Source organism: Urocitellus parryii, chromosome 7 (assembly GCF_045843805.1).
Source record: "Urocitellus parryii isolate mUroPar1 chromosome 7, mUroPar1.hap1, whole genome shotgun sequence".
Taxonomy (NCBI): domain Eukaryota; kingdom Metazoa; phylum Chordata; class Mammalia; order Rodentia; family Sciuridae; genus Urocitellus; species Urocitellus parryii.
The window spans coordinates 749,928-770,836 of NC_135537.1; the positions used below are offsets into that span (position 1 = coordinate 749,928).

The 20,909-nt window shown below is 50.0% G+C and overlaps 3 protein-coding genes across 4 annotated transcripts; 1 reads left to right on the top strand and 2 right to left on the bottom strand.

Annotated features, from left to right (window-relative positions):
• Positions 1-15: 15 nt before the first annotated feature.
• Maf1 (MAF1 negative regulator of RNA polymerase III) lies at positions 16-3,069 on the bottom strand. Its single transcript, XM_026409848.2, has 8 exons — positions 2,742-3,069; positions 1,856-1,982; positions 1,620-1,748; positions 1,382-1,547; positions 1,123-1,244; positions 922-1,041; positions 625-759; positions 16-499 (listed from the first exon to the last, which is right to left on the bottom strand). Exons 2-8 carry the CDS (start codon positions 1,936-1,938, stop codon positions 478-480), a joined length of 777 nt encoding a protein of 258 aa, XP_026265633.1. The 5' UTR covers positions 1,939-1,982; positions 2,742-3,069; the 3' UTR covers positions 16-477.
• Positions 3,070-3,255: 186 nt separating this feature from the next.
• On the top strand, positions 3,256-8,097 carry Sharpin (SHANK associated RH domain interactor). Of its 2 annotated transcripts, none has more exons than XM_026409846.2 (9): positions 3,256-3,954; positions 4,242-4,416; positions 6,720-6,854; positions 6,925-7,066; positions 7,144-7,243; positions 7,326-7,479; positions 7,557-7,675; positions 7,764-7,892; positions 7,986-8,097. In XM_026409846.2, exons 1-8 carry the CDS (start codon positions 3,760-3,762, stop codon positions 7,881-7,883), a joined length of 1,140 nt encoding a protein of 379 aa, XP_026265631.1. In that variant the 5' UTR covers positions 3,256-3,759; the 3' UTR covers positions 7,884-7,892; positions 7,986-8,097. The 2 variants fall into 2 exon arrangements, with proteins under 2 accessions (XP_026265631.1, XP_026265632.1); XM_026409847.2 differs by having other exon boundaries at positions 6,928-7,066.
• Positions 8,098-9,171: 1,074 nt separating this feature from the next.
• Cyc1 (cytochrome c1) lies at positions 9,172-11,572 on the bottom strand. Its single transcript, XM_026409816.2, has 7 exons — positions 11,397-11,572; positions 10,623-10,819; positions 10,412-10,538; positions 10,175-10,332; positions 9,932-10,092; positions 9,568-9,668; positions 9,172-9,473 (listed from the first exon to the last, which is right to left on the bottom strand). Exons 1-7 carry the CDS (start codon positions 11,526-11,528, stop codon positions 9,369-9,371), a joined length of 981 nt encoding a protein of 326 aa, XP_026265601.1. The 5' UTR covers positions 11,529-11,572; the 3' UTR covers positions 9,172-9,368.
• Positions 11,573-20,909: the final 9,337 nt, after the last annotated feature.

Here is a 20,909-nt window from a genome sequence, read left to right on the forward strand (position 1 = left end):
CACGACGCACTGAGGTCCGGAGTCACAGAAACTTTTATTGGAAACAAATGAGCTGCAGCAAAGTGACACTCAGTGCACACGGCCCACCTGGTGAGGTGGGGGGAACAGGTAGGCACCAGGGGCCACTGGCTCAAGACAGGAGCCTGCTTGCTGGGTCTCAGGCCAGGAGTGTACAGACCCAGTAGGAAATACAAAAATAAACTCTGTGGTCCAGCTGTCCCTGCTGTGGCAGTCTGCTTGGGCAGGGCAGTCACTCTTTCCAGCAGGCCCCGTGCTGTCTAGTCCAGTCACAGCATGGGCAGTAGGAGCCTTCGAGGATGAGTGCACATCCACAGGCTGGAGCCAAAGGGCTAGGCAGATTTGGCCTTGGGCAGTGCCAGGGTATGGCCAGCAGCTGGGGAGGCCCTGGGCCCCTCAGGTGGGTAGGTCCAGGCACTGGTTGAAGCTGGATGAAGCTGGGGCCTCTGCTTCTCCTCATCACATACAGATCACTGGGACCCTGGGCAAAGGTTGACATACAGTGAGTTTGAGGAGCCACCACTCAGGAGACAAGGCAGAAGAGACCCTGACCTGGCCCAGACACTAGAGGCTCCAAGGACTGGGACCACCACCACCACCACATACCTGTCCTCCTCCATGGTGCTGGTCTCTTCAGCCCTGCCCTCACTGCCTCCGCCTCCACTCTCTTCCTCCACTTCTTCCTCCCCCAGTTCCATGTCCAGCTCATTGCCTGCTTCTGAGGGTGTGTAAGTGGAACCACTGGGTGGGAAGTGGGGAAACAATCTTAGGACCATCTGCCCCAGGCCTGCTGATGGCCCCAGGGAGGATGTCCAGGCAGCACAAAGTTGAGAACAGATGGGCAACCTGAGGAGATGGTGAGGCCCAACAGGAACTGGAGGAAGGGAGACAGGAAGCACCAACCTGATGGAGCGGCAGCTGAAGAAGACAATTCGCTTGAGCCGCTTGTTGTAGAAGAAATAATTGAAAGACCAGAGGCTGCCATCCTCCCCAAAGGGGTCCGAGTCTAGGTCTGGGTTATAGCTGCAGAGTAGGCCAAGACATAGTATGAGACTCTCCGTGTCACATATACCTAGGGGTCTACCTGTGAAGATACAGGCCCACCTGTAGATGTCACATTCAGCTAGACAGATCTCCTCATCCACTGCGTCCCACAACTGCGGCTTGAGGGCCTTGAAGTCTTCCCGCACAGCTGAGAACAGGCTGCAGTTGACTGCATTCACAACCTAGGGCAGGTCACATTGGGGCTGACAGGGGTCCAGGACCAAACAAGGCAGAGCCCAGGCTGATGTGGGGAAGGCAGTGGGAAAGGCAGTGGGGATGGCTGTGGGGTGGGGGGGTGGAGCTCCCTCCCAGTCCTCACCCAGCTCAGGCTGGGCTCCCGGCTGAATTCGTGGCTTCGGGCTGTGCTGAAGTCATAGTCTGGCCTGAAGGACTCATTGAGTGTGGCAATCAGATAGAAGAGGGTCTTGCGACTGCACTTGTCACTGAGGGGACCCTCATCTTCACCACCTTGGCTTTTGCTCAGTCTGCACAAAGACAAACATTAGCCTAGACTGCCATCCCACAGACCCAAAGAGGCAGGTCCTATCTCAGCTCACCTGCTGGGGCTGAGGCCCGAAGTCTGGGGTGGGGACAGTGCCTCCAGCACATGGGGCTGACCCTCCTGGCAAAACTGCTTGAACATGTGTTTGTCATCTCCTGCCATCTTACACGAGTAGCTCTCAATCCTATGGGATGCAGGCAGGAACATGGAGCATTCTGTCGCTTCAAGTTTCAACTCAGGGGCCAGGGCACTGACCTCTGAGATGCTGGCCCCCAGAGCTTCCAGCCTCACCTGCCAATGATGTGGGCATCTCCAGTCTCTACTGTCAGTTGTGAGTTGATGGCCTCAAAGCTCGAGTTCTCCAACAGCTTCATGTCCTTGGGGAAAAGACTCCTTGCTCCAGAAGGGCTAGTGCTGCCTAAGGATATGGGAAGCCAGGTCATGGGTATCTGATCGTATGGGGCTCTACCTTCAGTCCCCCTACTCCAGAGCTCTGTACACAACTGGGTCTAGCCTTTGCCCAGGCTTTGCACAGGCCTTCTCTCTCCTCTGACCTGCTCCCAAACACTAAGGACTGGCTGAGAGATGAGATCCTGTCATACCAAAGCAGCAAGTCCAAGATCCAGCTCAGCCACACCCCCCTGTATAACACAGGCTTCTGGGGCCAGGCTGGGGGACCTACCCCATCCTGCTCACCCTGGGGCCAAACGAATACGGTATTCAAGGCTTCCCTTTCCCATACAGAGGAAGAGTGCCCAACGAATACGAGGATCACTTTAGCCTGCGAAGGGGTATGACTCCTGTAGTAGTCCTCAGGCTGGGCTGGGCTCCCCTCCATCCTGGGGCTCTTCTAGGGTCTGCTTTTTGGCAAGGAGAGGAAACCTATAGGCTCCACCGTTCTGCTCTGTAAGTACGCCCGATCTCTTCCGATAACAAGGAGCGGAGCGAGTTGCTACTGACTAACCAGCAAGCTGCATCGTTCGCCCGGTCGCGCGAGGGGGAACCTGTCAGGCCGCGGCAGAACTACAAGTCCCAGGAGGCAGCGCGTCGGGTGCGGGGTATCTGCCAAGCCATGGCAGAACTACAAGTCCCAGGAGGCAGCGCGCCCGCGCCAAGCCCGCAGGGAGCTGTGGTTCAGGCGGTCCCGGACGGCACGGGGCACAGGACAGACACCCACCTGTATGGGCCTGGCAGATCGGGCCGGACCGGTCTGGTCGCTTTTCGTCGGTACTGGGGCGAAAGCAAGGCGGACTCCGCGCGGTGCGGCCTCCTCAGGGGCGGAAAGCGGCGCCGCGGCCTCCACTCGGGTCGCACTGTATCTGGGAGAAGCTCCGCGGCGACGTCCCGTTACTCCCGGCCCTGCCGGCCCATCCGGGTTGCCACCGCGACATAGCCTCGCCCCCCTGCACAGAGCCCGCTCTCGCGACCGACCTGCTGTCGACCGCCACAGATCGACCCAGCGAGCGAGCGAACCTGCGACCTCCGCCTCCGGACAACAACAAGCGTCCGCCAGGCCCGGCCCCACGCTTCTGAGTGGCCCGCTCCAGCTTCGGAGATCGGGAGCGCAACTAGCCATTGGGGGCGGTCCCTGCCGCTCAGTCCTGATTTCCACTCCTGCTGGCCGTGGGGCCTGTCTGTCACTGTCCCGCGTACTAACCCACCTCCTCCCCGGCGCTCATTGGTCAGGAGCCCGCCTGCCCCGCCCCAGGGGTCCGCCCTGGTTCCTGGAGCGGCGCGGGCCTGTGGAGCGCGCAGTGTGGGCGTGGCGGGGCTGAGGTTACAAGGGGCGGTGGCCCGCTGACCCGGGCTACTGGGAAGTGCCGCGGACTTGCCTCCCTTCTCCATCCTGTCTCAAGAACGTTTCGGGCCAGGCTGTAGCCTACCCTCACCCGAGCTTTTGAGGCCAAAAGCCCGAGCCAGGCCGCGCTTCAGAGCCTGACACTTTGCCCCCGAGACCCGGCTCAAACGTGACGGCCGCGGCCGGAGTGTCCGGAGGCCCTCGGGCCGTGTCCATCCCTCGGCACGGCAGGCGGATCAGGCTCGGCAGCAGCGCTGCCCTGCATCCCTCCTGGGCCCTGACGATCTGCCGCCCCCGGAACCCAGGCTCACGATTTGAGTTTCTGGCCGGCGGAGGCGCTCCGCAGCGCGATCTCACGGAAGTCGGCTCGGAAGACCTTGACCCGCCGGGACAGGAGATGGCGCCGCCGGCGGGCGGGGCGGCGGCCGCCGACCCGGGATCAGCCGCAGTGCTCCTGGCTGTGCACGCCGCGGTGAGACCGCTGGGCGCCGGGCCCAACGCAGAGGCGCAGCTGCGGAGGCTGCAGCTGAGCGCGGATCCCGAAAGGCCCGGGCGTTTCCGACTGGAGCTGCGAGGCGCGGGGCCCGGAGCGGTGAGTGCGGACCGGGGCTGGAGCCCAAGACCGGGCGCCTCCGCTAGCCCGCAGCGTGCCCTTAAGCCGTTACTTTTCTTGGTTTGGTTGCCTTCTGGTCTGTAAAATGGGGATGGCGCTGGTTCCTACCTTACAAACTGTTGTGAGGATTTGGTAAGATAACAGGTGGAAAGGGTGTTAGGACCGCGTAAGTGATCTAGTGATCTACAAATGTTTTCTTGTCTTTCTTTGATTAGCATGTGGTTCAGGGTGGGAATCCACTGATCCTGGACTCTCCTACTCCACAGGTCAGTCTGGAGTGGCCCTTGGAGTCAATCTCCTATACCATCCGCGGCCCCAGTCAACATGAGTTGCAGCCTCCACCAGGAGGGCCCGGAACTCTCAGTCTGCGCTTCCTCAACACTCAGGAAGCTCAGCAGTGGGCAGCCTTGCTGCGAGGTGCCACCGCAGAGGGACAGAATGGTCAGTGCCCTGGAATGAAGTATGGAGTAGCTCTGTCCCCCCAGGACTGGGTGGGGACAGTGATGGGAAAAGCTAGGGGCCTCGAAAGGCGCTCAGGAGGAAGAAAAGGCTGAAGAGCTGGAGCCTGGATAGACTAGGGTGGAAAGAAGAGCAAGTAGGACTGCAGGACCCTAGTGAGTTCAAGAGCAATAGTGGTATTTAGCAGAGTGACAGGCTCAGATTGAAACTTCTGCAGTAGGATGGGTTTGTGTAAAGGACAGGAGAGGATGATTCCAGAGAGTTTTAGGAGATGGAATTAGCTAAGTTTCATGGTCATTTAAATAAAAGAGTTCAAGACTGGAACATGGGGGCTGGGGCTATAGCTCAGAGGCAGAGTGCTTGCCTAGCGTGTGTGACACTAGGTTGGATCCTTAGCACCACATAAAAATGAAACAAATAGGGTCTGGGGTTGTGGCTCAGAGGTAGACACTTGTCTGGCATTCCTGAGGCACTGGATTCCATCCTCAGCACCACATAAAGTAAAATAAAGACATTGTGTCCACCTATATGTAAAGATTAAGTTAAAAAATAAACAAAGGCATGCTGTCCATGTACAACTAAAAAAAAAAAAAAGGCTGAAACCAGGGGCCAGGTAGTGCAGGGCTCCTAGACAGGGCCTATTTAAGAGGGCATGGATGTTCTGGGTTCTTTATTATTATTATTATTATTTTAGTTGTAGATGGACACAATATCTTTATTTATTTATTTTTATGCGGTGCTGAGGATAAAACCCAGGATCTCACACTTTCAGAGCAAGTGTTCTACCACTTGGCTATAGCCCCAGCCCGGATGTTCTGGGTTCTTAAAACATCTTGGCTGGAGCTGGGGCTCTAGATAGGTCAACCAAGTCACTAATAAAGAACCTTAAAGAGAAGAGGGCTGGCATGCAGAGATTGCCTTAGGGAAAGAAAAGAGAAACCACAAATGGTATAGAGGAAGACAGCCAGACAGTGTTATTCATAAGAGGCCCTGGCAAGTCAGCTTTGGAAAAGGGAGACAGCACTTTTCAGTCATTCATTCATCAGTATGTGTACTCAGTGCCTGCTCTGTACTGGACACTTATTTAACATGAATAAACCTCCACCCTCTTGGAGGCTGCATTTCTACATGGGAGACATGTGAAGAGACAGTGGAGAGAGTCAGTGCTGGAGCTAGGAGGGAGGGAACACTATTTAAAGTAGGGTGACAGGACCAGGTGCAGAATAATCCCAGTGATGTGGGAGGCTGACAAAGGAGGATGACAAGTTCAAGGCCAGCCTAAGCAGTATTTCATTTATTTTGAAATAGTGGGACCCTATTTCAAAATAAATGAAAGGACTGGAGTAAACAGAGGTGGCAAGGAAGGCCCCCTTGAAAGGGTGACAATTGAGTAGAATTTGAAGATGTCGTATCTAAGAAGTGGGTTGGACTGTGTTCATTAATTAGTCAATTAATCGAACATTAATTTATACAGTTACTATATACCCAGCTCTAGAGATTGTAGTTATTTGTATGATCATCTATTTAATACTATCTCTTTCTTTACAATATATGTTCTATACAGAAATGCCTGAGAATATCTTATCCACCTCTGAATTCCCAGTACCTCATATATATTATTAGATGCACAATAAACATTTGTTGAATGGAAAAAAAAAAAGAATTTGAAGGTCATAGCATGAGCCTTGTGGTCTTAGGAGCAGCAAATACAAAAGCCCTGAGGGGAACATATGCAAGCAACCCTCAAGACACAGGCATAGGGCTGGGTGCTTGGAGGACTCTACTTATTTTAGTGGGATAAACAGTTCAAGAAGTCAAGGGCCTGAGGCCATCAAAGAAGCTGTGTCAGCACTGGCTGAGAACCCCCCCACATCCATTGCAGGGAGCTAGCCTCAAGTGGGAGGTAAGAAGGAAGAGAGCAGTTATGTCCAACTATGTATCTTTACCATCATCCTTGAAAGGCCAGTGTGTTCTGTGCACAAGGGCTAGCCAGGAGAGGGAAGGCCCCTGTCTGAGGACCTGCTGTGTGGAGGAAGGGCACCAGCAGGACAGGCAACAGAAGAGTTCAGAAAGACTCCAGGTCCCCAACAGGAATCCAGGGCAGTTCCAACAAGTCAGGCAGGGGGAGGGGCCCTGAGCAGGGACCTCTCAGGGGTTTTTAAGGGCAAGCTAGGGAGGTGGGACCTGACATGGGCTGTGATGAGGAAAAAGACAAAGGTCCTAGAAACTCCAGGGCAGAGAGGCTTGGGCAGGGGCCAACAACCACTCCACATTTTCCCTCCTAGGCAGTGGCAGCCCGCTCCTAGCCCTGGGCCCAGAAACATGTCCTGTTTCCTCACCCAGTCCCCCTGTGGTCCCAACACTCAAAGTGCCCCAACCTGAGGTGGATCTTCAGAGCCCTGGAGACTTGATGGAGAAAGGTAAGGACAGCCAGCCAGAGGGGTCTGAAGGAAGTGGCTGGTGTGATTTTGACAGCTATCCTCCCTTTAGAAGAGCTGACTGGGCTTCTGGCCCAGGCCATTGCAGGTGGGGACGAGAAGGGGGCAGCCCAAATAGCAGCAATCCTGGCCCAGCGTCACGTGGCCCTCAGTGTCCAGCTTCAGAAGGCCTGCTTCCCGCCTGGTCCCATCAGGTGAGGCCTGATCCTCATCTTGCCCGGCTGATCTTCTCAGGTTCCCCAAACAACCTCTGACCTACATTCTGACCCAGGCTGCAGGTCACAGTTGAAGATGCCACATCCGCTGCATCCTCGGCCCACATCTCACTGCAGGTCCATGCTCACTGTACCATCTCAGCTCTCCAGGAACAGGTGAGCATGGGGTCCAGAGAGCCCTGTAGTGGTGGTGGGTGATCCTGGGTGACACTCCCCAGCCCTGATGCTCTGACCCTAGGTGTTCTCAGAGTTCGGTTTCCCACCTGCTGTGCAACGCTGGGTCATTGGGAGGTGGCTGTGTGTGCCTGAGCGCAGCCTTGCTTCCTATGGGGTCCAGCAAGATGGGGACCCTGCTTTCCTCTATCTGCTCTCCACTCCCCAAGAAGCCCCAGGTTGGTCCTTGATGGGGGTAGGTGAGGGAGGTGGGGAGCAGCCCAAGATAGTCCTAAGCCCCTGTCCTCTGCCACAGGATGCAGCCCTCAACGCTTGCAGAAAATGGAAGGGGAACTAGGACGGTTCTTTCCTCAGTCATTGGGGCTGTCCCGTGCCCTGCAGCCAGCCAGTTCCAGCCTCCCCGGCCCCCTTCAGGTGGGCAATGGGCATGAGTGGGCAGTGGGCAGGGACTGGCTAGGCACACTAGAAGTGAAGAAACAGCAATGGTCTTTCACCTCCCTAGCCTGGCTGGTCCTGTCCTTCCTGTACCTTCATCAATGCCCCAAATCGCCCTGGCTGTGAGATGTGTAGCACCCAGAGGCCTTGCACCTGGGACCCCCTTCCTACATCGTCTACCCAGTAGCCACCAAAGGTACAGGAGGTGGGGTGACTGGAGGAGGGGGGTACACACAGTATAGAACAAGCAGGAATGATCTGTCTCTTCTCCCCCGCCCCCCCCTTACAGAACATGGCCCTTTCCTTGAAGGCCTGAATGCCTGGACCATCACCTGATCTCAGGAGACTTCTGCTGGCTGCTCACTGGGGACAGACAAGAGGGTTGCAGGGAAGAGCTATAAGTTAGACTCAAAAGGGGCTGGGATTGTGGCTCAGCGATAGAACGCTTACCTAGCACGGAGGCCCTGGGTTTGATCCTCAGCACAACATAAAAATAAATAAATAAATAAAGGTATTGTGTCCAAATACAACTAAAAAAAATTAAAAGTCCCAGTGTCCCTTCACTGTGTCTCGGTGCAGAGCTGCCCCAGCCTATCCAAGGCTGCTGGGAGAAGACAAGACCGAACCTGGCCCTCATTAGTCAGTCCAGGTATCTGCTAATCATAGGATCTTGGCACTTAGACCTCTTCCCAAGCCCCCCAGATCTTCAGGGGTTCTCCTAGCTGCTGAACACTGGGATAGGGTCGCTGGGGGCTCCATGCACTAAGGCAAATCCTATAAGCTCTACCCCTACTGCTGGTCTTGCCTTCTGCTCTTTATCCTGGCTCCCAGACTCTGGCCACCACTCCCTCCAGCATGGTGTTTTCCCTCCCCACTTAGGGACAGGGAAGCTCAAGCACTGGGAGTCCCAAGTCAGGGTATTGTGCTACTGCTGGTTCATGATGCCTTGACCTTCCTGCCACAGGTACAGGTACAGGTACAGGACTACATGAGCCCACTCGGCTCTCCTGTGGGCTGCCAGATGCCATTCCATGATGAATACCCTCATACCTCCACATGAATCCTCAGTGTGACACTCGGCATTCCAGCTGAGAGCAAGGGGATGTCCCAGGTACCCTCTTCTGCCTGTCTACTGATTTACCAATATGGCTGGCAGCCATCCCCCTCTTCTTGGCCTAGCCACTCCAGGCCTTGCCAAAGGCTCCCTGACCCTCTTGAAGTAACCAACAACCTGACACTCAGTAGTTCCTCCCAGCAGGTCTCTGAGATTCTGGGCCATAGCCAACCTGGCCAAATCTTTTTCATCCCTGTTCAGGAGACAACCTACTAAGTGCTACTACTTCCTCTCACAGCCTGTACCCTTTCTGTCCCAGATGAGGACAGGACTGGGACTTCCTGGGAGCGCTGAAGGTGTGAGTCTCAGTCCCAGAGTCCTTTGCAAGACTACACTCTTGTCAGATAAAAGTTCAAATGTGTATGTTGAGAAACTTAATTTATTCCCATGATGAGGCTAAACGAAATCTGGAGCCAAGGCCCAGTATCCTGCCCACTCCCTCATCCCAGACGAAGAGGGGCCGGGCCGAGTGAGCCAGGTAAGGCCTGAACAGGCCTAGGATGGCTCCTGGGCTTGAGGGTCTGTTCAGGCAAGATGGCAAGTGGATGCTGGACAGGGTCACTTGGGTGGCCTATATGCCAGCTTTCGACTCTTCAGGACTGACCACTTATGCCGCTTCATGGCGTAGATCAAAGGCAGCAGCAAGCCCATCATCATCAACATCTGGGGACAAAACAGACTCAGAAAAGGGGGCTAGGAAGGATCCTTCCCAACCGTTCTCCCATACTCACTGTAGCCCCCTTGCCCAACCCTTCACCTTGAGTCCCATGCGTTTGCGATGGTCATGTTCTGGCTCAGATGCCCAGCGCAGGAAAGTACACACATCCTTAGCTACCTGGGACATGGTAGCTGGAGTACCTGGGCCAAGGACACATAATGAAAATTACCTTTTGGGGCTCATGCCCAACCTGGGGTAACCCTCAATGCACTCTGTTCCATGGAGGTAGAGAATGACCTCTACCCAAGGTTTCAAAGGGACAGGACCCCCACAAGACTGTGAAAATCTCCTCATGCATGCACAAAACACCCCAGCCAAGAAAGGGGCAGGATTTCTCAGGCCCAGAAATATAAGGCAAGCATCCCTGGGGGATGGGAAAGGATTCACAGTGAAGGACTCTCACCATCATCAAACTCCAAAACATCGGTATAGATGGGAGGGGCCATGGCGATGGCCTGGCCAGGGAAGTAGGGGTTGAAATAGAGGCCTTCTCGTAGAGACACACCAGTGGGTGGCTCACAGTACCCCGTGAGCAAGGAGAAGACATAGTCCTCACCACCATGCCTGGAACCAGATTCATGGCTTCTTAGTCCCTGACAGAAGTCAGTTCCCCTCTCCAGTTCCACCCTGTGGGCAGCCCCTTTACCTAGCTCGAATGATATAACTGAGGTCAGGGGGCAAGGCTCCATTATTGGCAGCCCTGGCAGCCTCAGGGTTGGGGTACGGTTTGGGGAAGTAGTCAGACAGCTTCCCTGGCCGCATGAACATCTCTCCATCCTCATTGGGGCCATCCTGGACCTCCACCTGCCACCAAGAGCCTCATTACAACCCTGCCATCACATCACAGTGGGAGCCCCAACCCTGAACACTCCAGGTTCCACACCTCTTCAGCTAGGGCCTTAGCTTCATCCTCAGTGTAGCACACGCCCACCAGGTGGCGGTAAGCCACGTAGTCCATGCTGTGGCAGGAAGAGCACACCTGCTTATATACCTGGAAACCCCTCCGGATGCTAAAAAGAGAGAAAGTTTTAAGGGAACTGAAGATTCCACTCCACCCAGAAAACCCCAGGCCAGCAAGCCGGCCAGCTGCGCACCTGGTGTGGTCCAAGGAAGAGAGGAGGCCACGGTGAGACCACGGGTAGCTGGGGGGGTGCAGCTCCAGGTCACTGGCATTCACAGCAGAATGCAGAGCCACTGCCAGCCCTGCACTACCCGCCGCCAGCATGCCCAGCGCTGACAGCATCACCTTCCGCCCGCGGGAAAGGCCAGACTTCGAGGACAAGGATACTGCCTGCAAGAGCCCCGCTCAGCGCCTGCCAGGACACCACCCGCCGGGCTGGGGATCTGACTAGGCGCCCACCTCTCCCACTCATCCACCCAGTACTGGCGCACCAGCATCATGGCCTGCGCGCTGCCCACCGCATCCCTCTCCGCTGCCGACCCCTGGGCCGGGATTTGACTCTGAGGAGGTGGTGAGGAGTGCTCTTGGATCCTGAGCCGGGGGTCAGGCCGTAGTGACCAAGGTCACCGGCAGCTGCCGAGGTCAGGCTAGAGGTTACTTCAGGACGCGGGCCCAGTCTGGACAGCGTGCGGCGGGAGCCGTCCCAGGCACGCCCTGAGCACGAAGACCCCTGCCCCGACCCTCGCGAGCCCGCCCGCCACCCCCGTGCCAGGTCCGAGGCGCCCTGCCGCTCCGAAGCGTGCGCAAAGCTCCCGGACTGTGCCGACCGGCAGCAAGGACCTGGCCCCAGGGGGACGTTGCGTGCGGGCCCATCTCGCCCCGCTGGCCGCGCGCGCCCGGAGCCTCCCCGCCGTGACCTTCACCGGCTGCGGGGCGCGCGAGGGCCAGGACCCGGGCCAGCGCTCACCTGAGGCGTCCGCAGGGGGAGCTGCCCAGGCCGTGCGCCGCCTAGCAGCCTCCGAGCATGTGCGCCCGGGAGGCCCGCGCCCCGAGGGCCCATCACCGCCCCGCGAAGCGAAGCCGCCGCCGCCGCCGCCATGTCGGCCCCCTTCAGCGCGGCTGACGCTCCCGTCGGCCCCTGCGGCGCCACGCGAGCTCAAACCGCGCGAGAGCGGGGCTGGGGGGCGGGGCCAAGAGCTGTCAGTCAGGGGCTGGGCCCCACCTCCTGGCGGTCCTCTGGTTGCCGTGGAAACCGGGGATTGGGCGGACTCCGGGGTCTCCCGTGGTCAACACCACGCCGGATTTCCACTGGGACCCCGCCCCCTTCCGCTGCCGCACCTTGTGGATCCGGAGACGCCGGCGGGTTTAAGAGTATTCCCGTGGACCGAGCTTGCCAAGGCAGCTCCGCGCGGGCCTCAGGCTGGCCCCCGCCTGGAAGCGGCGGGCGCAGCGCGAGGCAGAGGCCTGGGGTCAACGCCCACGCGTGCGTCCTTGGCTGCTCCTGTACTTGTTCTGCTACTGTGCCCCAGCAAGTGCAGGAGTTACCAGCAGAATGACCAAGGGTCCCTCGGGAAACAATCGTCAGCTGAAGTTGTCCTTCTCCCCGTATAAAAGCAAGGCAAAAAACTAGCATAAGCTGTCTGAATCAGCTTTTTCAGAATTCCAGAAATTAACCAAAGGCTCCCCTACCCCCAGCATCCCAGAGAGTGTGTATTCAAGAAAACAGACGACCAGCAACAAAAAGTTACCTTGGTAGTTTTCCTGGTCCAGCTGTGCTCACAGTGGCAACGTTGGAACTAAGACCTCACATCCCTGTTACTGGAGGGAACAGAATGCCCCATTCTCAGAGAACTGTCATTATTTTACTTGTCTGATGGATTTCTGGAAGGCCCCACTTACAAGGCTCACTGAGCACCAACCCAGCACAAACAGCTTCCTGGGGTTGTTAGTGGACAAATGTAACTTTGCAATTACCCAAGGTGATGGATAACAGCTGGAGTTCACAATAAATTAAACAAAAAACTTAACAGGAAAAAGCAAGGGTACAGATATGTTCACAGGGGCTTAGAAAATCCAACATACTTCCAGGAATATAGGTCACATAAGTAGGACTGGGGTCTGAGGAAAAACCTGAAAAGCCCTGAGATCTCACATCTGGCTGACATTGGGGCTCCTGGTAGAGGAAAGTAAATGCTCAGGCAGAGTAGCATGCTGTCTGCTGAGTGCTGGAGTCATGCTATATCGCAAAGCCACTTAGGAAGGAAAGGGAAATTCATTGTTTCCAGGTGATTAAGGAACTCTCTGTCCAATGATTAGCTGAACACTAAGGAGAGACTTTAGTAGCCACACATGACAACTCAGGCTTGAGAGAATTAGTTCAGAAAGATCACTAAATAAACACAACTACTGGGCTGGGGTTGTGGCTCAGTAGTAGAGCGCTTGCCTCGCATATGTGAGGCTCTGGGTTCAATCCTCAGCACCACATAAAAATAAATAAACAAAATAAAGATATTGTGTCCATATATAACTAAAAAAAATTATTAAAAAAATAAACACAGCTACCACAGCAGCAGTAACAAAACCTAGAGAGAGGAATGAAATCTGATCTCCAGAATTGCCATATTATGTTTACACAGTCCTCCTTCCACCTGGCTTTCTGAGTCCTAGCTGAGAAATACAGAGCACCTTGATGCTCTGACATCATATTTTCCCTGCAGGCCTGAACCCAAGCCAGGGCCTTGAGTATTCCCAGGTGATGGTAAAGGTGTTTAAATTGTTGCTCCAAAACACTGGGAGATTGATGCTATTGCTAAACTCACAAAAATTAGCTGAAATCCTGAGCAAAATCCATTCAGCTCTCACATTAAACGCTGTTAGGCTAGGCATGGGGGCACATGCCTGTAATCCCAGTGGCTCAGGAGGCTAAGGCAGAAGGATCATGAGTTCAAACCAGCCTCAGCAAAAGCCAGGTGCTAAGCAACTCAGTGAGACCCTGTCTCTAAATAAAATATGAGAGAGCTGGGGATGTGGCTCAGGGGTGGAGTGTCCCTGAGTTCAATCCCTGGTACCAAAAAAAAAAAAAAAAAAAAAAAAAAATCCGCGATAGACTCCCTCATTGAGAACACACATGGGTAGAACACCCTTCATCTTGCTATCTATCACAAGCCCCTTCTGTGCATAAGTTCCCCTAATAAATGCTGTGAACTGCTGACATTTGGGTTTTTTTCTTTGGAATCCCACCAGACCCCAACTATGAAAGTGTTTTTGCACTGTGTTGCAGGAACTCCCCTACTGCCTTTTTTTTTTTTTTTTTTTTTTTTTGTACTGGGGATTGAAACCAGGGGCCCTTTACCCTTGAGTTACATTTTCATTTTTTATTTTGAAACAGAGTCTAAGTTATTAAGGGCTTCACTAAGTTGCTAAGGCCTCAAACTTGAGATCCTCCTGTCTCAGCCTCACAAATTGGGATTATAGGAGTGGGCCACCAAACCTGGTTCCCTGTTGCCTCTTTTAAAATTATTCCAGTGATGGATTTGGTCAGACAAAACAATGTTATTTAAAATATTCAGTGTTTGGGCTGGGTTGTGGCTTAGTGGTAGAGCGCTTGCCTAGCATTCGTGAGGCACTGTGTTCAATTCTCAGCACCGCATATAAATAATTAAAGGTACATTGACAACTAAAAAATATTTTTAAAAAAAATAAGAGGGAGTGTTGGGGCTGGAGTTGTGGCTTAGCAGTAGAGTATTCGCCCAACACAGGCAAGGCCCTGGGTTCAATCATCAGCACCATATAAAAGTAAAATAAAGGTATTGTGTCCAACTACAACTAAAACAACAACAACAAAATTTTTTTTTTAAAGAGTGAGTGTCAAATAAAGAGGCAGAATTACCTAAGGGAGTCAGAAACTGGAGTTGAAAAGTACAATATGGAAATTAAAATTTTATTTCAGGGTCTCGACAGCAGATTTAAGCAAGTGGAATAAAGGTAAATTGAAGTTAGTTAAATTGAGATTGTCTAGTGTGAGAAAAAGAAAGAAAAGGACTAATAAGCCAGATGCAGTGGCCCACACCTGTAATTCCAGCTACTTAGGAGGCTTACGTACAAGGATTAAAAGTTTGAGACCAGCCTGGGAAACTCAGTAAGACCCTGTCTCAAAAAATTTAATTAAGTCAGGCTTGGTAGTGCATGCCTATAATCCCAGCAACTCGGGAGAGAGAAGCAGGAGGATCATAAGTTCAAGGGGAATTTATCAAGACCCTGTCTCTAAAACAACAACAAAAAAAGATGTATCTCAGTGGTGAACAACCTTGGGTTCAATCCCCAGCACCAAAAATAAATAAATAAAATTAAAAGGGCAGGGATGTGGGACGCCATTCTCACACGTGATCGGGTGCCTCCCGTTGAGGGTCTGAGGCACTTTGGCAAATGTCGAAGTTTTTCCCGTCCCTCTCCTGATGAGAGAGCCCATCCGTGTGGGGGTGTGCCTGACCACTGACCCCGGGGACCCAATCGCTGACCCTGACCTTGGAGTGCAGCCCCCCCTCAACCTTCATTGGATGGAATTCTCCCCTGAATCTCTGGTTCCCTAATAAAAGGCTACTCCCCGGCGTGCTCGCTCTCTCTCTCCTGCTAGCCCTGAGTAATCCTTGCTGCCCTGCTGGGCGGCTAGAGGAGCGAACCAGAGAGGGGAGCCGTCTCGGACCTAGCAATAGAATTAAGGTAATTGAGTCTTGTGTTTTTATTTCGATCTCGTCTAACTAACTTTATGCCTAGAACCTCATTAATGAAACCACTGCGCAGGCCGCGTGGTAGATTTGGCGCCCACGAGGGGGGCATTCTAGATTAGTTAGATTGAGTGGGAGCGCGCTATAAAGATAAGGAAAAAAGATATAAGGATAAGGAAAAAGGAAATAAAGAAATAAAGGAAAAAGATAAAGATAAAGGAAGAGGTGATGTTTGGGTCACAAAAGCACCTGGAGTTATTGAAGGAAAGAGACGTTAAATTAATTAAAATGGGAAATTCAACTTCTTCTGATAAGGAAATGTACCTGACTATTTTAGACAGTATAATTAATCAGAAAGGGAAACAGATAAAGAAAACTCAGTTATTACAATTTTTAAAGATTGTAGGTAAATATTGTCCTTGGTTTTGCGAACAGAAATCTCCAAATTTACTTACTTGGGAGAAATTAGGAAGGAAGTTACAGAGAGTTTGTATTTCTAATGAATTACCTGGAGGCATTCAAAATATACAGAAAACATGGACAGCTCTAGAAGTTTGTCTTTTTGAATATATGGGCCAAAGTTCGTGGCCCCCTGAGGACCTTTTAAAAGGCATTCAAGGAGCTGTTAGGTCTATTCAAATGGAGAATCAGCCTGAGGCTAAGTTAATTCCCTTTCCCTTAAGCCGTTTAAAAACAAAGGCACTAAGGGCCAAGCCAAAGGTTAGAAATGTGAACTTAAACTCGCAGCGCCATGTGGAGGATTCAGATGGCGCGGATGAGCCCGCCTTCTCGCCGCCATCCTTTCCTCCTAGCGGGAGCCGAGCAACAATATGGGGAATTCCGGGGAAGGTCGCACAGTGTGACGTCACTGGTGCCGACCAGAGCAGTCCGCAATTTTTACCGGGACAGGGACAGAAATCACAGACAGTTTTCTTAGGACCTTCAAGGATAGTTGAATTAAATCCTGAAACGGGGCCGAAACAAATTCCTACTGGGATTTTCGGGCCGCTTCCTGATAATACTGTAGGTTTAATTTTGGGACGGAATAATTTGAAGGGAGCCATTGAGGTAATACCTGGTGTGATAGATTCAGGATTTAAAGAACAGCTATATGTTACTGTAAAAGCCAATTATCCCCTAAGACTCACCCCAAAGGATACTTTTGCCCAATTAATATTATTGCCTTGTGTCTCTGAAAGGCACCTGCCGGCAGATTCAGTTTCTAAGCAGCCGGACAGAGTATATTGGTCACAGTTAGTAAGACAAGAACGCCCTTTATTAAAACTTAGAATTAATAATAAAAATTTTCTAGGAATAATCGACACAGGAGCCGATATTTCGGTATTGTCTAGTCGGTTTTGGCCTAGAAACTGGCCTTTGCATGTAGCACCAGCTAACCTAGAGGGAATAGGACAGGTTTCACAGCCTGCTCAAAGTGCCAACTATCTCCGTTGGGAAGATTCTGATGGGAACAGTGGAGTATTTAAGCCTTATGTGTTAGAGTCTTTACCAGCTAACCTATGGGGAAGAGATATTTTAACCAAAATGGGATTATTATTAGTTACTCCAAATTCTATAAGGTCAGTTGAGGAAGTTAATCAGAGGTATTTTCCTAGAGATGATAGGGAGACCTTTCAGGAAGAGTATCTGTTTACAAGCCAGTCTCCACGACAAAGATTAGTAAATGCTCCAAACCAAAATTTTTACTAGGGGCCCTGAGCACTTCCCCGATCCCTAAGACAGCTAAAAAAATCACGTGGCTCACAGAGGAGCCTATATGGATTTCTCAGTGGCCCATCTCAGGGGAAAAACTTAAAATAATTCATAGATTAGTTGAGGAACAATTTCAGGCTGGTCATATTGAACCAACGCTTAGTCCTTGGAACACACCTATTTTTGTTATTAGGAAAAAGTCAGAAAATTGGAGATTACTACAGGATTTAAGGGCAATAAATCATGCAATTAAGCCTATGGGATCATTACAGCCAGGACTTCCCTCCCCCACAGCCATTCCCTTAGATTATAGCTTGATAGTAATAGATTTAAAAGACTGCTTTTTCTCTATAAGGTTGCATCCTGAAGATTGTGAAAGGTTTGCTTTCACTGTCCCAGCAATTAATTTTAAGGAACCTGTTAAGAGATATTGCTGGAAGGTTCTTCCTCAGGGAATGCGTAATAGTCCTACACTGTGTCAAAAGTACGTTGATCAGGCAATAGATCCCATAAGGAATAGCTTTCCTGATGCATATATTATTCATTTTATGGATGATATATTATTGGCTCATGCTAATCCAGAGATACTTTCAGAAATTTTTACTCAGTTAGACGCTTCACTTACAGCAATGGGTTTATGTATAGCTCCTCAAAAAATTCAAAAGGTGTCTCCTTTTCAATATTTAGGCCAGATAATTCAAGGACGTACAATCCGTCCTCAAAATCTTCAGATAAGAATTAAGGAGTTACGTACCCTTAATGATTTTCAAAAATTATTGGGAGATATTAATTGGCTAAGGCCATCCTTAAAACTAACTACTTCTGAGTTAAGTCCTTTATTTCAGATATTACAAGGAAATCCTTCTCCAACCTCTCCACATCAGCTAACTTTGGAAGCTAAGGCAGCCTTAAAAAAGGTTGAAGTTGCAATTAAAAATGCACAGCTTACTAGAATAGATCCTAAAGAAATAGTGTATTTATTAATATTTCCAACTGAGCATACCCCAACAGGAGCCATATGGCAAAGATTAGGAGTTATTGAGTGGATTTATTTATCCCACTCTCCTCAAAACATTAATTCCTTTTCATGATTCTATAGCTCAATTAGTAATTAAAGGTAGAACTAGGATTTCACAATTAATTGGATCTGAGCCTGATATCATAATTATTCCATTTTCTGCTCAACAAACTAACTGGCTTTTTCAAACTTCTAACTATTGGCAGATAGCTTTTGCTGATTTCCCTGGACAGATAGATAGCCATTATCCTCGTGATAAGATTGTACAATTTGCACAATTAACATCACTCATTTTTCCAAAAATTGTACGAGCTCATCCAATAGAGGGAGCTTTATCGGTGTTCACAGATGGTTCTAACTCCGGTAAGGCAGGTTTTTTCAGTCGTGTTCACACAGAGGTGATACAAACTTCTTATACTTCTGCCCAAAGAGCAGAGCTTCAAGCTCTGATCTGTGCCTTAGATTACTTTTCAAATGAGCCTATTAATATTTATTCTGACAGCTTATATGCAGTCAGAGTTACCAAAAATATTGAGACTTCAATGATTGGGTTTACTTCATCACAGGAGTTATTTGAATTATTTCATAATTTACAAAAGACAGTGCTAATGCGAAAGTACCCATGTTTCATAGGACACATTCGAGCCCATACTAATCTTCCTGGACCTCTAGTTTCAGGTAATGACAAAATTGATAAGTTAGTAGCTTTTTGTCAACAGATGTCTTCATATGACTGTGCACTAGCTTCCCATTCCTTGCACCATCAAAATGCTTCTAGCTTACGTAAAAAATTTAGTATTACCAGAGAACAAGCTCGTCAGATTGTAAGCCAATGCCCAAAGTGTGTTATTCACACTCCATCTCTGCCATCAGGGGTAAATCCCCGTGGATTAAAACCAAATCAGATATGGCAGATGGATGTAACTCATATTCCTCAATTTGGTAAGCAATGTTATGTGCATGTCACAGTGGACACTTATTCTAGATTTATTTTTGCCACAGCACGTACTAAGGAAAATGCTCAACATGTAATTTCTCATTGCTTAGCAGCTTTTTCCGTTTTAGGGTGCCCTATGCAGATTAAAACAGATAATGCTCCAGCTTACGTAAGCTCTTTTCAACAATTTTGCCAAGAATTTAAAATTAATCATAAAACAGGAATTCCTTATAACCCCCAAGGTCAAGCCATTGTGGAACGAGCTCATTTATCTATTAAGCTTCAATTACAAAAATTAAAAGGGGGGAATAGGATTGTGACTCCCCAAAATAGCCTTAATCATGCCTTGTTTGTTTTAAATTTTTTAAACTGATACAGAAGGTCACACTGCTGCTGAGAGACAAATGTCTCCTTCAGTAACAGGCCCCTTAGGCAGAGTTCTGTGGAAAGACTTACAGACTGGTCAGTGGAAGGGTCCAGATCCGGTAATAATGTGGGGAAAAGGCCATGCTTGTATCTTCCCAGAAGGCTCTTTCCATCCTATTTGGGTGCCTGAACGTGCTATCAGACATGGAGGAGATAGAACCCAGATTCAAGCGACTGAGGATCGACCCAGAGGAGCCACTACCCAGAAGGAGGAGATTTCGGAAAAGGATGAAGAAAGACCAGATTGAACCAGTCGAAAAGCTGATTTCGTGGAAAGACATAAAGAAGCTAACAACCCAGGCTTCCCAAATACTTCGACGCCTAGGAAAGAACAGGACCCCAGTCTTGATGGTAGCGACAGTAATTGCCCTACTGGGCTGTCAGGTAAAAGGGAATCAAATAGACACTTATTGGACATATTTCCCAGATCCACCCCTGGTACACCCAGCTGTGTGGACTGGAGAATCTATTCCAGTATTTACTAATGACTCATTCATGATGGGAGGATTTACAGATACTCATATTACTCCCAATCATGTGACTAGATTTAATTATTCTGGCTACAGTGCCCAATTACCTTTGTGTTGGTCATATGATAAACATGCTGGCTGTCTGAAAGTATCATTTGAAGAAAAGACAGCGATTGGTAAACCTAGACTGACAAATAATTCTATTTATGGGGACTTAAAACCTAATATTAGATCAGTAATTAACATGGGACTTTCCCATAACAAGCCAGTCATTTCTGCAAAACCTCCACAGATACCCCACTGTCCAAATAGTTCTATAATTGAGATCGGCACCTTTCCTAAATGGATGGATTGTGTAAATGCCTTTCCTGTACAACATAAGGTGTCTAAAGATAGTGGGTATATTTTAGACTGGTCTCCAAAGATTGATAAAAGACAATTACGAAGAAATTCTGCTATGACACCTGCAGGATTTGTCAGTAATATTTTGACTTATAGTGAAGGAGGTATTCAAAAAGATATTTGGCGTTTAATTGCTGCCTCAGAGTATTTACATTTTACAGATAAGCCTTTACCAAAATTTGTCGGCAAGAACTGTAAAGAGGGATCTTGCTATGGCTTAAGAGCTTGTGTCCAATCTCCTTATGTTTTAATTATTGGAAATGTAAAAGTTAAATGGATGGGTGACAGATATGTTATTGCTTGTAATAAGTGCAACCTAACCAATTGTATTACTAGGTATAATGGAGGAAAAGGAGTACTGATACTTCATCAGCCCTCTTTTGTTTTATTACCTGCTAATATTTCAGAGCCATGGTATGCTGATGCTGGTTTACAAGTCTTGCAGCAAATTCATGCTCAGCTAACAAGACCTAAACGTGCTATGGGAGTCATAATTGTTGGTGTCTTAGCACTGGTCTCATTTATTGCCTCAACAGTCTCTGCGTCTCTAACGTTGTCTCAAAATATTCAGCATGCAAAATTTCTTAATAATTTAGCTCAAAATACTTCCAAGGCTCTGCGTAATCAAGTAAATATTGATGAAAGGATTGAAACTAAATTAAATGCCTTAGAGGCGACTGTTATAGACATAGGTAATGAACTTTCAGCCTTAAAATTTAAGGAGAGGCTTAAATGCCATGCTAATTATAAGTATGTATGTGTTACAGTTGCCAAGTACAATGCTTCTCTC